Source organism: Bombina bombina, chromosome 9 (assembly GCF_027579735.1).
Source record: "Bombina bombina isolate aBomBom1 chromosome 9, aBomBom1.pri, whole genome shotgun sequence".
Taxonomy (NCBI): Eukaryota; Metazoa; Chordata; class Amphibia; order Anura; family Bombinatoridae; genus Bombina; species Bombina bombina.
Window position 1 is genome coordinate 115,866,390 of NC_069507.1, and position 23,473 is coordinate 115,889,862.

General features: G+C 37.1%; 1 protein-coding gene across 1 annotated transcript in view; it reads left to right on the plus strand.

Moving 5' to 3' along the window:
* The window catches only part of HECTD2 (HECT domain E3 ubiquitin protein ligase 2), a 375,065-nt gene that overhangs the window by 236,818 nt on the left and 114,774 nt on the right, over positions 1–23,473 (plus strand). The window contains exons 7-9 of the mRNA XM_053692327.1: positions 14,711–14,756; positions 17,497–17,606; positions 21,647–21,795. Coding sequence (XP_053548302.1) covers positions 14,711–14,756; positions 17,497–17,606; positions 21,647–21,795 — 305 coding nt within the window. The remainder of the gene's footprint in view (positions 1–14,710; positions 14,757–17,496; positions 17,607–21,646; positions 21,796–23,473) is intronic.

The window sequence follows — 23,473 nt, forward strand, 5'->3', positions numbered from 1 at the left end:
TCCAGGCTGTAATGCAACAAAATAAGGAAAATGCCAAGGGGAGTGAACAATTTTCCTAGGCACTTTATAAACACATAAATACACATCTATACAAATATATATATATATATATATACATATATATATATATATATATATATATATATATATATATATATATATATATATATATATATATATATATATATATATATATATATACACATTGATTTGTCAGTGAGGATCCAAATGCGAAGTAAGGAGCTGCTCTTTCACTTTTGATATTTTCATAGCCGGATTGATTCCTGTAAAAGGTCCTCACTCTAAGATCTGTGCAAATCCAGATGTTAGGGTGGGGATCTTTTACAGGAATCAATCTGGCTATGAAAACACCCAAAGGGAACAAGTGGCTCCTTACTTCCACATTCATATCCTCACTAACGATCCAAATGCACATCTATATATATATATATATATATATATATATATATATATATATATATATATATATATATATATATATATTGTAAATAGAAAACAGCACTCTCTGGTCTTAAATGCAAGTGTAGATTTTATTGTGGTGACGTTTCAGGGAATGCTCCCCTTCCTCATTTATACATACATACAACCCCTACCCCTGTGGAAAAAACAATAAAATTGGTTGCTAGGCAGCATACACATGGCAGGTAAACAATTAAGCAAATTAAACATACAATTAAACCCAAAATTGAAGTGAACATGTAGTTTAAATCAAGTGAACATAGAGTTAAATTAACTGATAGACTGGGGATTCCCAAGTAGTTAACATTCTTAGAGCATTAAAGCTAGATATTCGGTACCGGGACCTTATGTTTAATATTCACAGTAAGTGTCATCAGAATAATGTGGCTATGGATAGTTCGTTTGAATAAATCAATACATACAACATCGAAGGTATAGTGAAAGTTATAGGGGTAGTGTCATGCAATAACAATTTTCTGTGTATAACGTTATGCAGGGTATCGACCATATGCGTGAAGTCCAATTAACTCCCCTAAAGGGCCAGTGCTTGTGCTATGAATCGTAAGTGAGGCCCCATATTGTCCTATCACAAAACCTTATAGCAGAGTAAGGAGTGTATATACCTGATACGGGTGGTATAACGGAGTGTCCTGGATTTCCGGAACCTGATCTCACTGTGCCCATGGAACTAAACATATTCCGCCCGCTAAGAAATCAATCAGTGTTATTGAAGTTGCATGAATGAGGTACAATCAATCTTGTCCGTTAGGTAGATAAAAGGAACCTTGCGCCCGCCCCCAAATTGATGTGTTAATCTAATAGGGTGGCCAGGGCAGGCCCCTACGTTAGTCCCGGGAGCGCAAAATAGCATTGAATAACTGTTGTAACCTACACTTCAAAAAAAAAAAAAATATATATATATATATACTGCTCGTGATGTATATATAGTAATGGAACTAGTGTTAGATACCCCACCTAGGCATACCATAAACCGTGTTAACCTTATACTGTAAAGCAAGGTGGCTAGGTGTTAAGGACAATATCTTTAATAGTGCATAATGGACTGTTAACTCCTACAGTATATACAGAGTGTATGGAATCATAAGTATTAGGTGCCAAACCTTAGTGTACCTGTCTCTTAATCCTCATGTGCAATAATATCCCGGCCCACAGTTGGACAAATTAAACCAATGGCTGTTATAAATCTATATAGGATGTTGTACATGTATATATGTATACTCTTTTACAAATGGTCAGATACATAGAGGGAATAATACATGGAGGGAATTAGAGAAAGCTAATTGTGGGTACTGAACCCTCAAGTAATCCTGGAAAATGCTTTGAATGTGTAGTGTTCCCCTGTATAGCATGAGGCTGTGGTGTTGTCATTGGTAGATCCCTAAAGGGGCAAGTGTCCCAATGTGGAGAGGATGTAATAATAAATGCCTATGTCGGTGCCTAAGCTCCCAGAGCCCACCTGACTACAATATATCATAACCAGTAGGTAAACTAATATAAATACACAAATAATCCTGCGTTTTTTTAAAAATATATATATACATATATAATATATATCATAGTGCCTAGAAGAAATACACTCATGTGGATCATAGTCTCTTACTGGATCACATATAGTTCCATGGGAGTGGTATACCCCAAATATATATATGAGGGTGAAAAAACCCCAGAGTCAAAAAGGGGTAACATACTGAGATACGACCCAGGGTTTAGATGCAACAATGATAGTCAATACCCATGTTTAGGCCTCTTGGGTGTATAGTATCCAATTTATATATCCATTCAGCTTCCTTTTTCAGGAGAAATTTACCTCTATCTCCTCCACGAATTAGAGGGGGGACATGATCTATCAGAGTAAATCTCCGGTCTGCCACAGTGTGTCCATGTTCCATGAAGTGTCTTGCCACTTATCTATGGCAGTGCGGATGGCGCTTCTGTGATTCACCATACGCTTCTTGATATCATCATTGGTTTTACCAATATAGAATAAACCACAGTTGCAGTTAAGCATGTAAATTACATACTTTGTTGTGCAAGTCAGGTAGTGTTTGATAGTGAACCTTTCGTTAGTATTTGGATGTCGGAATTGGGCGCCCTGGAGCATAGCATTACAGGTCACACAGCTGGGGCATTTAAAAGACCCCTTCTTGGTACTGGTAATTACCTTGCTATAGCAGCTCACAGGATCAGTCTTCATTAATATATCCTTCAGGTTTCTACCTCTCTTGTATGCAATCGGTGGTGGTCCAAACTCAGTGTAGGGCAGCATCTTATCCGATCTCACAATGTCCCATTTGGCTCTGAGGATGGTCCCCAGTGTCCTGGTTGATGGAGTGTAGGAGGTAACAAAGTTCATCCTATTTAGTGTGTTCTCCTTGTCCTTGTAGCTAGCATTCAAATCGGCTCTAGCGTCTCTGATTAGTGCCTTATTATAGCCCCTTGTCATGAAACGATGTTCCATTTCTGTCAGCTGGGCTCCCTTCGTGGCTCAGACGTATTATTCCTTAATACTCTTATCATCTGTGCCCGTGGGATAGGTTTGATTAATGACCTCGGATGATAGCTAGATACATGAAGTAGAGTATTGCAATCTGTCTCCTTTTTATAGAGTGTGGTGCCCAGTCCAGTGTCTATTTTAAATATCCTTAGATCTAGGAAATTCACCTCATTGTAGCTAGCCACTGCCTTTAGTTGTACTGGTCTCCCAATGTTGTTCAGTTCGTTGACCCATTCGTGGAATGTCTCTAGGGGGCCACGCCAGATGAAAATGATATCATCTATATACCTCTTGTAAAACATCACCTGGCTGTTGTTGTAAACCTTAAACTCCTCCATTTCAACATATTCCATGTACAAATTAGTGCAAGCCGGTGCCATGTTCGAGCCCATGGCCGTGCACATAAGTTGCAAGAAAAATTTATTTTCAAACTTAAAATAGTTTAATGTGAGGCATAAGGACAGGAGTTCAATGATAAATCCAGTGGGTGGTCCCACAAAGGGATGTTTGTCTAGGCTCTTTGCCACCACTTCTGTACCAATATCATGTGGGATAATGGTGTACAGGCTAGACACGTCCAAACTGACTAGGACGTCACCTGGTTGAATATCAGACAATAATGACAAAGATGTGATGAGTGCAGAAGAGTCCCTTAAGTATGATCTCATATTTAAAACCAACGGTTGTAATAGGGCATCAACATAAGTAGCTAACGGTTGTAGCAGTGAGCCTTGTGCTGATATGATAGGGTGTCCAGGAGGAGGATTAATCTGTTTATGTATTTTAGGGATGGTGTAGAGAATGGGTCTAATTGGGTATTGTGTGGTCAGCCAATCCTGTAGTTTTGAGTCAATCAACTTGTTGTTGGCCACTTGTTCAATTACCGCGTCAATCTTGTGCTTGTATGTAATCGTAGGATCACCCGTGAGTGCCATATATGTATTGGTGTCTGCCAATTGTTTCATAATTTCGTCATGATAGTCTTTATACAGGGAGTGCAGAATTATTAGGCAAATGAGTATTTTGACCACATCATCCTCTTTATGCATGTTGTCTTACTCCAAGCTGTATAGGCTCGAAAGCCTACTACCAATTAAGCATATTAGGTGATGTGCATCTCTGTAATGAGAAGGGGTGTGGTCTAATGACATCAACACCTTATATCAGGTGTGCATAATTATTAGGCAACTTCCTTTCCTTTGGCAAAATGGGTCAAAAGAAGGACTTGACAGGCTCAGAAAAGTCAAAAATAGTGAGATATCTTGCAGAGGGATGCAGCACTCTTAAAATTGCAAAGCTTCTGAAGCGTGATCATCGAACAATCAAGAGTTTCATTCAAAATAGTCAACAGGGTCGCAAGAAGCGTGTGGAAAAACCAAGGCGCAAAATAACTGCCCATGAACTGAGAAAAGTCAAGCGTGCAGCTGCCAAGATGCCACTTGCCACCAGTTTGGCCATATTTCAGAGCTGCAACATCACTGGAGTGCCCAAAAGCACAAGGTGTGCAATACTCAGAGACATGGCCAAGGTAAGAAAGGCTGGAAGACGACCACCACTGAACAAGACACACAAGCTGAAACGTCAAGACTGGGCCAAGAAATATCTCAAGACTGATTTTTCTAAGGTTTTATGGACTGATGAAATGAGAGTGAGTCTTGATGGGCCAGATGGATGGGCCCGTGGCTGGATTGGTAAAGGGCAGAGAGCTCCAGTCCGACTCAGACGCCAGGAAGGTGGAGGTGGAGTACTGGTTTGGGCTGGTATCATCAAAGATGAGCTTGTGGGGCCTTTTTGGGTTGAGGATGGAGTCAAGCTCAACTCCCAGTCCTACTGCCAGTTTCTGGAGACACCTTCTTCAAGCAGTGGTACAGGAAGAAGTCTGCATCCTTCAAGAAAAACATGATTTTCATGCAGGACAATGCTCCATCACACACGTCCAAGTACTCCACAGCGTGGCTGGCAAGAAAGGGTATAAAAGAAGAAAAGCTAATGACATGGCCTCCTTGTTCACCTGATCTGAACCCCATTGAGAACCTGTGGTCCATCATCAAATGTGAGATTTACAAGGAGGGAAAACAGTACACCTCTCTGAACAGTGTCTGGGAGGCTGTGGTTGCTGCTGCACGCAATGTTGATGGTGAACAGATCAAAACACTGACAGAATCCATGGATGGCAGGCTTTTGAGTGTCCTTGCAAAGAAAGGTGGCTATATTGGTCACTGATTTGTTTTTGTTTTGTTTTTGAATGTGAGAAATGTATATTTGTGAATGTTGAGATGTTATATTGGTTTCACTGGTAAAAATAAATAATTGAAATGGGTATATATTTGTTTTTTGTTAAGTTGCCTAATAATTATGCACAGTAATAGTCACCTGCACACACAGATATCCCCCTAAAATAGCTATAACTAAAAACAAACTAAAAACTACTTCCAAAACTATTCAGCTTTGATATTAATGAGTTTTTTGGGTTCATTGAAAACATGGTTGTTGTTCAATAATAAAATTAATCCTCAAAAATACAACTTGCCAAATAATTCTGCACTCCCTGTAGTCTTGTAGTACAATGGCACCACCCTTATCCGCTGGACAGATGACTATAGAGGTGTCATTAGTCAGGTGTATGGCTTTACAGTCATTCAAAGTCATATTGTTCCTTGATCGTATCCAGGATTATGTGTGTATTTATATTAGTTTGCCTACTGGTTATGATATATTGTAGTCAGATGGGCTCTGGGAGCTTAGGCACCGACATAGGCATTGATCATTACATCCTCTCCACATTGGGACACTTGCCCCTTTAGGGATCTACCAATGACAACACCACAGCCTCATGCTATACAGGGGAACACTACACATTCAATGCATTTTCCAGGATTACTTGAGGGTTCAGTGCCCACAATTAGCTTTCTCTAAATCCCTCCATGTATTATTCCCTCTATGTATCTGACCATTTGTAAGAGAGTATACATATATACATATACAACATCCTATATAGATTTATAACAGCCATTGGTTTCATTTGTCCAACTGTGGGCCGGGATATTATTGCACATGAGGATTAAGAGACAGATACACTAAGTTTTGGCACCTAATACTTATGATTCCATACACTCTGTATATAGGAGTTAACAGTCCGTTATGCACTATTTAAGATATTGTCCTTAACACCTAGCCGCCTTGCTTTACAGTATAAGGTTAACACGGTTTATGGTATGCCTAGGTGGGGTATCTAACACTAGTTCCATTACTATATATACATCACGAGCAGTATATATATTTATTTTTTTTGAAGTGTAGGTTACAACAGTTATTCAATGCTACTTTGCGCTCCCGGGACTAACGTAGGGGCCTGCCCTGGCCGCCCTATCAGATTAACACATCATTTTGGGGGCGGGCGCAAGACTCCTGTTATCTACCTAACGGACAGGATTGTTTGTACCGCATTCTTGCAACTTCAATAACACTGATCTCTTAGCGGTGAGTCGTGTCATGATCGCCATAATTAGACACAATTGACCACTGTACCTTTGAGACCCCCCTGCTACGATTCCATATACTCTATATATAGGAGTTAATAGTCCGTTATGCACCATTTAAGATACTGTCCTTAACACCTAGCCGCCCTGCTTTTCAGTATAAGGTTGACACGGTTTATGGTATGCCTAGGTAGGGTATCTAACACTAGTTCCATTACTATATATACATCACAAACAGTATATATATTTACTTTTTCTTAAATATAGGCTACAATAGTTATTCTATGCTACTTTGCGCTCCCGCAACTAACGTAGGGGCTTGCCCTGGCCACCCAATCAGATTAACACATCATTTTGGGAGCGGGCGCAAAACTCCTGTTATCTACCTAACGGACAGGATTGATTGTACAGCATTCATGCAACTTCAATAACACTGATTGATTTCTTAGCGGGCGGAATATGTTTAGTTCCATGGGCACAGTGAAAATCCAGAACACTCTGTTATACTACTCCTAACAGGTATATACACTCCTTACTCTGCTATAAGGTTTTGTGATAGGACAATATGGGGCCTCACTTACAATTCATAGCACAAGCACTTTCCCTTTAAGGGAGTTATTTGGAGTTCACGCATATGGTCGATACCCTGCATAACGTTATACACAGAAAATTGTTATTGCATGACACTACCCCTATAAGTTTCACTATACCTTCAATGTTGTATGTATTGATTTATTCAAACGAGCTATCCATAGCCACATTATTCTGATGACACTTACTGTGAATATTAAACATAAGGCCCCCAGTACCGAATTTCTAGCTTTAATGCTCTAAGAATGTTAACTACTTGGGAATCCCAGTCTATCAGTTAATTACTGATTTATATCTGTTGGATACATTACATTTCACACATGTATCGACTACCAGTATGTAGTTAGTAATTTTAACTCTATGTTCACTTGATTTAAACTACATGTTCACTTCAATTTTGGGTTTAATTGTATGTTTAATTTGCTTAATTGTTTACATGCCAGGTATATGCTGCCTAGCAACCAATTTTGGCGTTTTTTTCACAGGGGGAGGGGTTGTATGTATGTATAAATGTTTGGTACACTGTATTGTTCTTTGGTCTGAGGAAGGGGAGCATTCCCTGAAATGTCACCACAATAAAATCTACACTTGCATTTAAGACCAGAGAGTGCTGTCTTCTATTTACAATATTATTAACCATATTCATACAAAATTACTTCATTATTGTGGTAACGTTTCGGGGTTCGCAGACCCCTTCCTCAGACCAAACGATTGGTTTGGTCTGAGGAAGGGGTCTGCGAACCCCGAAACGTTCCCACAATAAATAAGAAATTTTGTATCCAAATCCATTGAGTGCAGTCCTTGATTGAAGAAGATTGCTAATGAATATTGAAACACTGACTTTGCACCCTGGTTGATGGCCCAGCTGAATTGTGGCAGCTACACATGGGAGATATATATATACATACATACACACAGTATATGTATATATATATAGTATCCCACAAAAGTGAGTACACCCCTGACATTTTTGTAAATATTTTATTAAATCTTTTCATGTGACAACACTGAAGAAATTACACTTTGCTACAATCTAACGTAGTGACTGTACAACCTGTATAACAGTGTTAATTTGCTGTCCCCTCAAAATAACTCAACACACAGTCATTAATGTCTTAACCATTGGCAACAAAAGTGAGTACACCCCGAAGTGGAAATATCCAAATTGGGCCCAAAGTGTCAATATTTTGTGTGGCCACCATTATTTTCAGCACTGCCTTAACCCTCTTGGGCATGGAGTTCACCAGAGCTTCACAGGTTTCCACTGGAGTCCTCTTCCACTCCTCCATGACAACATCATGGAGCTGGTGGATGTTAGAGACCTTGTGCTACCCCACCTTCCGTTTGAGGATGCCCCACAGATGCTCAATAGGGTTTAGGTCTGGAGACATGCTTGGCCAGTCCATCACCTTGACCCTCAGCTTCTTTTGCAAGGCAGTGTTCATCTTGGAGGTGTGTTTGGGGTCGTTATCATGTTGGAATACTGCCCTGCGGCCCAGTCTCTGAAAGGAGGGGATCATGTTCTGCTTCAGTATGTCACAGTACATGTTGCATGTTGCATTCATGGTTCCATCAACGAACTGTAGCTCCCAATGCCGGCAGCACTCATGCAGGCCCAGACCATGACACTCACACCACCATGCTTCACTGTAGGCAAGACAAACTTGTACTCCTCACCTGGTTGCCACTATACACGCTTGACACCATCTGAACCAAATAAGTTTATGTTAGTTGTGGTAGGTGGCGCAAACCAAGTTGCTATTCCCAATGTGTCTTACTGTAAATATGTGTGATAATAAGTGGGCTCAATATATGTTATTGTTTTGATGAGTACTATTTTATATTGGATGTCGAAACTTTTTAAAAAAAATATATATTATACTTTATTTGATTCCGGTAAATTTACCCAATAATAGTGATGCTAAAAGTACAATTAAACAAATATTATTACAAATTCCTTCAAAGTTTAAAAAATGACACCGGTGTCTCTATGTATCTATGTATAAAATGTACGTAATATATAAAATTATATGAATATATAAAAAATTTAATTAAAATAATATCATTGAAATCTTGCAATTTATACAGTTATAGGTTTATCACAAGTTGTAATTTCTAACAAAATGTTTGTAAATACAATTTAATAGTGGATAAGACAATAGTTGCTGTATAGTTCATATAGGATACTTTGTTTCAAGTTCAGCTGTGCAATTGAGATCTTATCTTAGGTAACTATATATCAAATGTAGAGGTATGTTGGTGCGATTTTTATCACACTGTGATACAAGTATACAAATTAGTACCTTGAAGTGTATCTGTTTGATATCACTTTTGTGAGATGATTGCGGTTAAATAAACGCCGCTATGCCAATAATTTGCTGATGGCAGTTCTATATGGGCTGCTGGCGGTTAAATAAATGCCGCTTTGGTTTCCTCTTGTTAAGTGGGCTTATCTGTTTGCTGCGAGAAAATTCACTTTTATATAAATGCTTGTGTAGTTGCCGTGGCCGCTTTGTTATCTTGTCCTTTGTCGGTCAGTGACCGATCGCGCTCTTAAGGATTTCTTGGTGGGATCTTCATTGCGGTTAGGTGCTAACCGTTTGCTGATGTTTTTTAAGTATCTCCGGTTTTTCTATTCTGTGGCTTGTCTGTCAGTCAGTGACCGATCAAGATGGTATGGTTGTTGGATGACCTCCTGATGTGGAATATTTGCGTGCCTCTCCGGTCCGTTGTTCCCAGGTTTCTTTGATGTTGGTCAGTGACCGATCTGGGTACTGAAATGTACGCCAAAACGCGTTGATACCAGAGCACACCTGCAAAGGATTTGAGAAGACAAAGAGAATACCAGCTATACCCTGGTGAAATATTCAAGTTCCTACTTAGCGGCATATATTTAACCGCAAAGATCACATTGATAACTAGAATTCCTTTTTCTACTTATCCTACAAACTTTCTACTTATTCCACAAACTTTCTACTTATCCCACAACCACATTTCAGTACCCAGATCGGTCACTGACCGACATCAAAGAAACCTGGGAACAACGGACCGGAGAGGCACGCAAATATTCCACATCAGGAGGTCATCCAACAACCATACCATCTTGATCGGTCACTGACCGACAGACAAGCCACAGAATAGAAAAACCGGAGATACTTAAAAAACATCAGCAAACGATTAGCACCTAACCGCAATGAAGATCCCACCAAGAAATCCTTAAGAGCGCGATCGGTCACTGACCGACAAAGGACAAGATAACAAAGCGGCCACGGCAACTACACAAGCATTTATATAAAAGTGAATTTTCTCGCAGCAAACAGATAAGCCCACCTAACAAGAGGAAACCAAAGCGGCATTTATTTAACCGCCAGCAGCCCATATAGAACTGCCATCAGCAAATTATTGGCATAGCGGCGTTTTTTTAACCGCAATCATCTCACAAAAGTGATATCAAACAGATACACTTCAAGGTACCAATTTGTATACTTGTATCACAGTGTGATAAAAATCGCACCAACATACCTCTACATTTGATATATAGTTACCTAAGATAAGATCTCAATTGCACAGCTGAACTTGAAACAAAGTATCCTATATGAACTATACAGCAACTATTGTCTTATCCACTATTAAATTGTATTTACAAACATTTTGTTAGAAATTACAACTTGTGATAAACCTATAACTGTATAAATTGCAAGATTTCAATGATATTATTTTAATTTAATTTTTTATATATTCATATATTTTTATATATTACGTACATTTTATACATAGATACATAGAGACACCGGTGTCATTTTTTAAACTTTGAAGGAATTTGTAATAATATTTGTTTAATTGTACTTTTAGCATCACTATTATTGGGTAAATTTACCAGAATCAAATAAAGTATAATATATATTTTTTTTTAAAAGTTTCGACATCCAATTCAAAAAAGAGAATATAAAATAGTACTCATCAAAACAATAACATATATTGAGCCCACTTATTATCACACATATTTACAGTAAGACACATTGGGAATAGCAACTTGGTTTGCGCCACCTACCACAATTAACTATAACTCTTTAAACTTTGGGATAAAGTTTACTTCAGGTGTGCTAGATTCCCCACCAGCTAGACAGTCTAACCCTACCAAACATTTATTACCAAATAAGTTTATCTTGGTCTCATCGGACCACAGGATATGGCTGCAGTAATCCATGTCCTTAGTCTGCTTGTCTTCAGCAAACTGTTTGCGGGCTTTCTTGTGCATCATCTTTAGAAGAGGTATGCAGCCATGCAGACCAATTTGATGCAGTGTGCGGCGTATGGTCTGAGCACTGACAGACTGACCCCCATCCCTTCAACCTCTGCAGCAATGCTGGCAGCACTCATATGTCTATTTCCCAAAGACGACCTACGGATATGACGCTGAGCACGTGCACTCAACTTCTTTGGTTGACCATGGCAAGGCCTGTTTTGAGTGGAACCTGTCCTGTGAAACCGCTGTATGGTCTTGCCCACCATGCTGCAGCTCAGATTCAGGGTCTTGGCAATCTTCTTATAGCCTAGGCCATCTTTATTTAGAACAACAATTCTTTTTTTCAGATCCTCAGAGAGTTCTTTGCCATGAAGTGCCTTGTTGAACCAGTATGAGAAAGTGTGAGAGAGATAACACCAAATTTAACATACCTGCTCCCCATTCACACCTGAGACCTTGTAACACTAATGAGTCACATGACACCGGGGAGGGAAAATGGTTAATTGGGCCAAATTTAGACATCTCCACTTAGGGGTGTACTCTGGTTGCCAAGGGTTTACACTATTATACAGGCTGTATACTCACTACTTTACATTGTAGCAAAGTGTCATTTCTTCATTGTTGTCACATGAAAAGATATAATAAAATATTTACAAAAATGTGAGGGTTGTACTCACTTTTGTGGGATACTGTGTGTATATATATATATACCACTTGCCGAAGGCTCAGATGATTGTTAGCATGTTTTAGCAATAAAGTATTTTTTAAATAAGGTATGTAGATTGATTTTTCTAGACATAGGACTCCATGTACTAAGCAGTCAGCGAGCTACCCGCAACAAATCTCGCGTCAAAATTCGCAAACTGATATGTACAAAGCCGTCAATTATGTTAAAACTCGCATCTTTAAAATTGCGAGCGTACTTATCCGCCAAACCTCGCTACCGCTCCATTTTTCACTGTAATTAGACACATTTGACCACCAACTCGCCAAAAACGAATGTACTAAAAAATCTATTTGTCCGCTCGCTACAATTTCCGCTCCCACCTCTTTATTTTTGCCTCACCACCTTTTAGGTGGCGGGCAAGGTACAAAACAATAGGAAAGTCAATCTAGACGCCAGTCTAGACATATATAAAAGGCAGTAATATCAGCATTGTACTTACAGCATAACTGGCGTCTAATTTGTCTCTCATTTCCATGTACATAAATTGCGCCCAATTTGTCGACTGTAATTAAAGAGTAATCTATATTTTAAATTTGTATCGTATAGTTGTCAATCTTTATAATTATTTTTATATTAATATTTATATATTATCAGATCCAGATGAAGCCATATCCAAATTGTAAATAAATATTACAAAAATAACGCTCTGTTATCACTCTTCAAAAAATTTTGAACAATAATAAAGTTGTTTAGATAAGTTGAACTTTTATAGGAGCAAAATTCTATTCCCGTGACTACTATGATGTTCGTGACATCTTGCATGTCACGTGTTAATAATTGGCCAGACAATTCAATTGAAAGTTAAGTACATCAGCTTAGTCGCGGCGAGCGAGGCGTCAAATTTATCAACAATCCGCAACTGCTCGCGGCGGGCTAGACTTGTCTATTTATTGGGGGAATATTAGTACATAGCGACAGCGGACACCATTTCGCCCGCGGCGAGTAACGGCGAGTTTAACCGCGTCTACAATGACGGATGAATTGACGGCTTAGTACATGGAGCCCATAATGCTATAGCACACTTAAATGGACAGTTTACACCAATTTTTATATAACTGCATGTAATATATACTACTATGAAGAAGAATATGCACAGATACTGATATTTAAATCCAGTGTAAAACCTTTTAAAAACTTACTTAGAAGCTCCCAAATTAACACCGTTGATGAGGTTAGTCTGGAACACCCACTGAAATGGACTGCAAAGCAAAAAGAGCAGACACCCTCCCCTGCATATACAAAGTTCAATTACAAAAAACAGAAGCAAGCTGGAGTCTGTAGACATCAGTATACATTTAAAACTTTGCTAGAAGTAAAAAAGTGAGTTGTGAACCTCATTTGCATATCTCACCCAGAATCCTTTGCTGCACTGGAAACAGTGTAATCAGAGAGTTTCTGGGGTAAAAGCAAATCTTCTGACTTGTCTAGATTTGTAAATGGTTTACACAATGAGTTATTTTCTCTACATTTTGGATTTAGTGGAGGATTTTAAACTCACTTTTTCACCTCCCCATATTTTAAATTGCTGTTGTGTATATATATATATATATACACATATGCATATATGCATTTTAATACTGTGTATTCTATTTATTTTTATTATTTAGGGCATCCGAATACAGAGATAAATATATAAGATATATATTTTTTTTATTATTGTATATTAATTTATTTTATTTTTGAGATAAATTTATATATACACATATATAAGGGGGCGATTTATCAGATGTCTGCTCAGCGGATCATGTCCGACAGATCATGTTCGATCATGTCCGACAGACAACGCTGGTGAACTGCTTGTGCAATGCTGCCCCTGCACTGCAGATTCCCCTTGCAGGGGGTGTCAGTCAACCTGATCGTATGTGATCGGGCGGATTGATGTCCGCAGAACAGAGGTGGCGGACCAGTTAAGGAGCAGCGGTCTTAAGACAGCTGCTTCTTAAATGCTGTTTCCGGCGAGCCTGAAGGCTTGCGCGGTAATAGGGGCATCAGGGGTTATTTGGCCCTTGATCATAGTATAAATGTATCTGAAATAATAAAAAGAAAAAATACAATAATAAAAAAAAATTATATCTTATATATTTATCTCTGTATTCATATGGCCTAAATAATAAAAAGAAATAGAATACACGGTATTGAAATGCAACAAGGTGTCTCTCATATAATGTGTATATGTTTTAAAGGGACAGAAAATACCATGTAATGACAAGATTTTTCAACAGACTTGCAATAAAAAAACATACTAGAACATACTAGAAAATATTTTGTATACAGTACCACTTTGTTTGCTGCAACTGATTTTCAGTAGTCAAATTTCACCCACTACTTGCCTTATTAGGGGGAGCTAATCCAGTCTTACGGGGGTTGATACAGCTTTCCACTGTCATTTTGTTAGTAAAGTATCAGTTGTTTAGCATTTGATTATCTTATCATCGCTGCTTATGTGGCAGGGTTAGGCTTGTGAAGTCTGCTATATGTACTACAAGTTCCTGGAATTCAAAAACTCTTAATTTTCAGAGTCAGATTTTAGGAAAAGGGGCAACATAAAGTATATTGGAAAATGTTTTTTTGCTACACATTATAAAACACTATTACAATCTCAACATGCTCACTGTCCCTTTAAGGAAAAACATCTTAGTTATATTTATATCTGTTTTCAACCTGTTTTCTAGGCCAAAAACAAAAGATGATCTTAGAGCTTACTTTATACTGACACAGGTATGTACTGGAAATGTGCATGACAAGACATAGTATATAGGTGCTGGACAGAAGGGTTTGCAAGAGAGATTGTGTGTTGTGCAGAAAAAAGATGGCTTACTAGGACATGCGCAAAACAAATGTGACAAAAGGACGCCTAAGTCTGTCTAATAAAGCAGTGTGTTTTACAGAACAGTAAAGACATGAAACCCAACATTTTTCTTTCATGATTCAGATAGGGCATTCAATTTTAAACAACTTTCTCATTTACTTTGATTATCAATTTAGCTCAGGAGTGAGCATATGTCCGTAGAACTATATAGCACATCTGCTATACACTTGTATAAACACGCATCTGTCACAGAGTTGTTTAAAGTGAAGGTCAAGTTTGACGAATTTACTCCAATTATCAAATTTTCTTCGTTCTCTTGCTATCTTTATTTCAAAATCATGAAGGTAAATTTTAGCAGCCAGCCCATTTTAGGTTCAACACCATGGATAGCGCTTGCTTATTGGAGGCTGACATTTACCCACCAATAAGCAAGGATAACCCAGGTTCTCAACCAAAAATGGTCCGGCTCCTATGCATCGCATTCCTGCTTTTTAAATAAAGATAGCAAGAGAACGAAGAAAAATTGATAATAGGAGTAAATTAGAAAATTGCATGCTCTATCTGAATCATTAAAGGAAAAAATTGCATTTAGTGTCCCTTTAATTCATCAAAATTGACATTTCAAGTGTTTTCTTAAAAAACGTACCTTTTAATCCTGAAAGCTGCTCCATCGATTCCCCCGGCCGTCGGAAGCCTCTGCTTATGTCAGTCAGAAATGACGAATCCGGCTTCCTTCAATCACGTTGTTCCCCCCGTGGGGGATCATGGCCTGAGGGAACGCCGTGATTGGATGAATCATGGATAGCGCTTGCTTATTGGAGGCTGACATTTACCCACCAATAAGCAAGCATAACCCAGATTCTCAACCAAAAATGGGCCGGCTCCTATGGATCGCATTCCTGCTTTCTAAATAAAGATAGCAAGAGAACGAAGAAAAATTGATAATAGGAGTAAATTAGAAAATTGCTTAAAATTGCTTGCTCTATCTGAATCATTAAAGAAAAAAATTGCATTAAGTGTCCCTTTAATTCATCAAAATTGACATTTCAAGCGTTTTCTTCAAAAATGTACCTTTTAATCCTGAAAGCTGCTCCATCGATTCCTCCAGCCGTCGGAAGCCTCTGCTTATGTCAGAAATGACGAATCCGGCTTCCTCCAATCATGTCGTTCCCCCCCGGGGGATCATGGCCTGAGGGAACGCCGTGATTGGATGAAGCCAGATTCGTCATTTTGGACCCGTGAAGAGGGCTTGCAACGGGTGGAGGAAGCGATGCAGCGGCTCTCAGGATTAAAAGTAAGTTTTTGAAAAAAAAGGGCTTGAAATGTCAATTTTGATGAATTAAAGTGCCCTTGTTTTTAATAGGATTATTAAAAACCGAGCACTAATTCGTCAAAATTAACCTTCACTTTAAGCACACAGATGTGCTCCCACAGAAATTTGTGGACCTACATATAGCTGTGCTCCTACATAAAGCTGTGCCCTTACACGGTTGTGTCCCTATTGTGCTCCCACACAGTGGTGCCACAATATTGGCATCTCACATGGAATCCTTGATGACATTATCAATCACCAGTAACGTTTTGGCATTACAAATAGCATCAGTAATTGCAGGGAGCTGCCTATTATGGGTGTGGCGCCCCTAATCAAATGCTTATTCTAAATATTAGGTTCCTAGGAAACACATTCATTTTACTGGGTCCCTATGAAAAAGCTTATACTGGGTACTGGTCATGTAGGCAAACACCTGTTCTGGGTGCTGGGCTCCTAGGTAAATGCATATTTCAGGTGTGGGGCCCATAGGCAAATGCTTGTTCCAGGTATAGGACCTCTTAGACCCTTGGGTAAATTTGAATGTCTTTTCAACATATGTGAATAAGAGATAAATAATGTAAATGATCAAGGTAGTGTGCCAGGCAGACAAACTGTGTGATAAAGAGTGCATAAGAAAACATGCATACCCGGAAAATTTACAGGTGCATTTTTAAGTATATATATATATATATATATATATATATATATATATATATATATATATACATACACATAGTATACAAGAGCTGGCCTGTTTTTGGTGAACAACCTGGTTTGTTCTTGCTGATTGGTGGATAAATTCATCCACCTATAAAAAAAATTGCTGATAATTGATAATGATGATTGATAATAGGAGTAAATTAGAAAGTTGCTAAAAAATGCATGCTCTATCTGAATCACAAAAGAAAAAAAATGGGTTCAGTGTCCCTTTAATTATAGTCTAGGGATACACCCCTTTAAAACCCTCTCTTATAATTAACTGGGTTGTGACCAATCAGAGCTTATCCAAACAATCAATGTGTAGCACGTAGAATATTCAGCTTGCATGATTATATTCTCCATCCTCTCTGGGGTTTGTATAAATCACATAATTTTCAGAGTTGAATAACAGGAAAATTAGTAATAAATATACATTGAATATTTCTTTGATATGCTTACATAAGCTATTTGCTTAGGGCTTTGATTTAAATGTCGCTGTAATGTACCAGAAAAATATGAGATTAGTGTTTGCAAAATTATAATGTGACTTGCAGGTCTCCTCGCCATGAAGAGAAAATCATTTGATTTCCTTTTCTACTTTACAATCCTTTTTTTTGTTTTTTTGTTTCCTTTTTCAGAATCCACAGTTCAGTAGTACCTCTACCTATGTAATCTTTGCTCATTTACTAAGACAAATTGCTACTCTAACAGACACTGATCATCATTTCCTGATTCACTGGTTTAAAAAGTAAGTTTTTATGTTTTAAAACTTATAATGTATAGTGATATGTTATTTAATCAACCAAAAGAAGTCTATGAAACAATATGGGATAGATTACAACTTGCATGCATATTACAAGTTGAAAGTAAACAGGTGTGCTTGAGCGCTTGTTGAGTTAGCGAGAGGGAAAACTATGGGGCTGATTATCAATGTTTAGCGGACATGATACGCTGTATATATGTGTGTGTGTGTGTATATATATATATATATATATATATACTGTATGTATATATGTGTGTGTGTGTGTATATATATATATATATATATATATACTGTATGTATGTATGTATGTATGTGTGTATATATATATATTTATATATATATATGTGTGTGTATATATGTATATACATGTGTATTTATATTTATATATGTATATACGTATATATACACATATACAGTATATATATATAAAAATATATATGAATACATATATATATATATATATATATATATATATATATATATATACTATATGTATGTATGTATGTATATTGATATATATATATACTATATGTATGTATGTATGTATGTATGTATGTATGTATATATATATATATATATATATATATATATATATATATATATATACTGTATGTATGTATGTATGTATATATATATATATATTTATATATATATATATGTGTGTGTATATATGTATATACATGTGTATTTATATTTATATATGTATATACGTATATATACACATATACAGTATATATATATAAAAATATATATGTATACATATATATATATATATATATATATATATATATATATATATATATATATATATATATACTGTATGTATGTATGTGTATATATATATATATATATATACACACACACACACAAACTTTGGAGCCCTTCCCAGACAAATAACTTTAAACAAGAAAATTAATATTCAATCTTAATAAAAAAAATTATGTTTTATTATGCTTTAATGTAAATATTTAACATTCCAATTTTCTTCACATAAAAGAAAATGTTCTTTGTATTTTTAAATGTGAACATATATACCCGTATTGCCCCAAGTATAGGCCGCACCCGATTATAAGCCGCACCCTTAAAGTTTGGTGCCATTTTAAAGAAAATTTAATTTTTAAAGAAAATATACACATTAGTAGAACAGTAGAAAAGTATTTTATTTAATGAATAGGGACAAATGTACCGGTATTTTTAACACATTTGGTATCAATTATGCAGTTAGTCCTGCTTTTGATGTCATATGTTAAATGGTCACAGAAATACGGAAGCTGTACTGTTTTTTTCAAGACCCTCATTGAAACCATTATCCCCTCTGAAAAAAAGACTTGAGAGCAAAAGTGATCATTTAAACTATGGTAACAATCATTCATTCAATGAACAACACATGTTGTTTGAGTGTATGCATTGCAAACAAAGATAAACACTTACAGTGATATTCCAATTGCAGCCAAAGGCATCAAAAAAACAAATAGCTTATTTGAAATAGCATTATCGAATGTAACAGCCATCGATAATATTGAATGACATTGGACGCCGTCGATAACATCCCAATTATAGACCATACCTGATTATAGACCGCACCCCTAATTAAAAGATTTAAATTAGGGGAAAAAGTGCAGCCTATACTCAGGACAATACGATATATATATATATATATATATATATATATATATATATATATATATATACACACAGTATCTCACAAAAGTGAGTACACCCCTCACATTTTTTAAAATATTTTAATATATCTTTTCATGTGACAACACTTAAGAAATTACACTTTGCTACAATGTAAACTAGTGAGTGTACAGCCTGTATAACAGTGTAAATTTGCTGTCCCCTCAAAATTGGGCCCAATTAGCCATTTTCCCTCCTCTGTGTCATGTGACTTGTTAGTGTTACAAGGTCTCAGGTGTGAATGGGGATCAGGTGTGTTAAATTTGGTGTTATCGCTCTCACGCTCTCTCATTCTGGTCACTGGAAGTTCAACATGGCACCTCATGGCAAAGAACTCTCTGAGGATCTAAAAAAAAGAATTGTTGCTCTACATAAATATGGCCTAGGCTATAAGAAGATTGCCAAGACCCTGAAACTGAGCTGCAGCACGGTGGGCAAAACCATACAGCGGTTTCACAGGACAGGTTCCACTTAGAACAGGCCTCCAAAGTAGTTGAGTACACATGCTCAGCGTCAGCAACAAACCAAAGGTTGTCTTTGGGAAATAGACATATAAGTGCTGCCAGCATTTTTGCAGAGGTTGAAGGGATGGGGGGTCAGTCTGTCAGTGCTCAGGCCATACGCCGCACACTGCATCAAATTGGTCTGCATGGCTATCATCCCAGAAGGAAGCCTCTTCTAAAGATGATGCACAAGAAAGCCCGTAAACAGTTTGCTGAAGACAAGCAGACTAAGGACATGGATTACTGGAACCATGTCCTCTGGTCCAATGAGACCAAGATAAACTTATTTGGTTCAGATGGTGTCAAGTGTGTGGCAGCAACCAGGTGAGGAGTACAAAGAAATGTGTTAAAGTGGATAGAGGGTTGGTGCTTACTAAAAAATCCTGTATGCCTGGTGGATGGGGGAAACTACTCCTCCTCAGTAGTTTGGGTAGAGAACAAAGGTAAGAGTTTGGATTTCCACTGGCGCTTATAAATTAAGCTAGGATTTATACTACCATTATATGTGTAACTTATCTAAGTGAGATATTATAAGTGATTCTGATTTGTATCAGGTGAAAAAACAATAGTGTCTAAGTGTCTCAGACAACGGATATTTAGGATTTAAGTCCTATGTGTTGACTGGTACAAAATATTGTCTTAATGTTTTTTGTTATATAAAAAAATAATATTACTAAATCTGTAATTACAGATGGTGTTTGTGAATAGGTTATGAGGAGTAAATAAGTGTAAGTGAAGCTAGTGACGATCCAATTAGCAGTGATTAGAAATGGATATAACTATATCCAAAAAATAAAGAAAGATGTAGAAGTGTTAAAACTATTTTATTAGACTAAATTTACTGTCAACAATAAAGCTTTAGGATATACTAAAAAATATATGGCAAATAAAACAAATAAAAGCAAATAAAACAAGGGACGTCTCCCTATGAATTTGTTCTCAGTAAGTCGAGTGACTTGACAATATATGGTCTCTGAATATGACTTGATAAACAAAAAATGCCACCTTGGGATTAAAGCAAGCTGTAAGGTACCTTACAAATGTCTGTTGGGAATCGTGTTAGTGCCGATGTTCTGTGAGCTTCCTTCTCAGTTTTGTTCCTTCGCGGCTTAACGTGAGATAACAAACAAGCCTCCGTTCCTGATTGGTGGTTAGGGGTCACACCTCTCTTAGGATAGGCTGTGACTGTGCACGCTGGATGTTTAGCGTGTTCAGATGTAAGTGATCTTTTTCAAGATGTTTGAACTGCAGCTGAATAAAACGCAATTTCACGTTCCTCCTTTTCAAAAATTGAACGTATATAATCTGTATCATATATATATATATATATATTTATACATATTTATACATAATTCACCCCAAAGAATCCAACATAACATCCTGGTGCACTGCTACAAACTAATACAGCAAATATATGTATGCCCAGACTCGGCTAATGTCAAAGGGAATACAAAGCAGGCAGACTCAGGAATACAGCAACAAGCCTTTTAATGCCCAGTGCAAAGTACAAGAGTGGCCCTAAGTCATAAAGTTTTGGCTCAAACATGAGCCTTTCTCAAATCTGGCCTCTATTTGAGGGCTTAATAAAATAAAACATCTTACACTTTCCCAAATTGTTTGCAGGCTGGGGTTCTCTAGAAACTTGTAAAGTTATATACATATCCCCAAAAGGCCATTTTATATGTAGAAAACCCCTTCTTTTTACAATAGAGTTTAGGTGGAAAACCTTGTTTATTTGACATTTTTACACATTTTGTTGTTCAGCTCTGATTTATTATAATATATAAATAAAATAATGTTAATCAAAATAACAATTTTGATTTTACTTATCATTTTTACCAGGATGGCACAGAAGAGGTTCAAGCAATTAGTTGATAGACTGTTGCAATTCATTTCTTTACGTCTCTTTCCTGCAAAACCAGAAGAATTTCCACCTCTGGCAAAATGTACTTGGTGGATCCCGTCTGCAACCAAAGTTCTTGCTTTACTAAGTAAGTTTTTAGGAATCTATATTATTAATATAGAAACCATGGAAGATCCCACAATGATGGAGGAAATATTGAAAGTATCATAAACATTGATAAGCAGCTACCATCTCAGAATAAAATATCCCATATTTCAATGCCTTTTATTAGTTAAAGGGACAGTGTACTGTATGTTGGTTCCCTTTAAAAGGGACAGTCAACACCAAAATCGTTATTGTTTAAAATGATAGATAAAACCTTTACTACCCATTCTCCAGCTTTGCACAACCAACATTGTTATATTTATATACTTTATAACATTTAAACCTTTATATTTCTGCCTGTTTGTAAGCCACTACAGACAGCCTCTTATCACATGCTTTTCACAAGACAAGGCTAGTTCATGTGGGCTATATATATATATATATATATATATATATAACATTGTGCTCACTCCCTTGAAATTGTGGCAGACACTGCACTTATTGGCTAAAATGCAAGTCAATAGATAATAAATAAATAAATAGCCAAATGATCAAGGGGCAGTCTGCAGAGGCTTAGATACAAGGTAATCACAGAGGTAAATACTATATTAATATAACTGTGTTGGCTGTGCAAAACTAGGGAATGGGTAATAAAGGGATAATCTACCTTTTTAAACAATAACATTCTTGGAGTAGACTGTCCCTTTAATGTATTCTCAATAATCAATGTTACCTTCTGGAGTACATTCAATTGTTAACAAATAGCTGCTTTACCTTTTATTTTGTCATTTGAAATATTGTAGCTGTTTTTGCCTGTTGAGAGCGCCATGTCTACTGACAATGTCAATATTGAAGTAATAGGTACAGATAAGCTATGTAAACAAGATCTAGCAAAATAAATCACACTCCTGGTGGGGGTAGGAGAGATAAGTACTAAAATGTTTCTTTCAGTTTTTATTTCTGACAGAGATATGGAGGGCTTTGTGTTTATATAGTAATAAGATGAAATCTGTTCTCCGGGCAAGCTCAGTCCATTTCAAACCGAATAAACGGCTATTTCATAAACAATACAAAAACACAAATGATTAAATTCTTACTATACAATTGGTATAACAAGTTATTTGAAGCACATTAAAGGCAAATACATTTTACAGTACATTTTCCCTTTAGAGCTGCACGTATAATTCTAAATAAATACTTGACACGATGCAGGGTTACCCTTTAAAACAAACTTAATAACTATAAATATAGAGTAAATCAAGTCTCTATATGAGGTGCGCAAAGTTCATAAGGGCGTTCAGATAGTGAATGATCCCAGAGTCTTCCGGAGAAGCAGGCAGCACTCTTGGAAAGTGAAGGTGGATGCCTGTAAATCAAAGAGAAAGAAAGAGGCGCCTCATGGGACAGTATCGTACCAACCAGAAATGTCAGACAATGAGACAGCACGTAATGAGATATACTCACAAGGATAGCGGCATATGAGGATGCCTAGTAGAGCGGGACGGGACTTTAGGTCGCCCGACAGACAAACACAACAATGCGTGGAGACGTCAGGTCACGGGGCCCGTTCAGCCAATCAGCGGCCACAGAATATCAGCATCAGACATCAAAGCTGTTCCGGGAGTAGCCAATATCAGGCTGCACAACACGGATATCTCTCACTACTGAGCTGCCTCAGTTTAGGTTGTCACAACCTTTTATTGTAATTGTTAGTGCAAAAT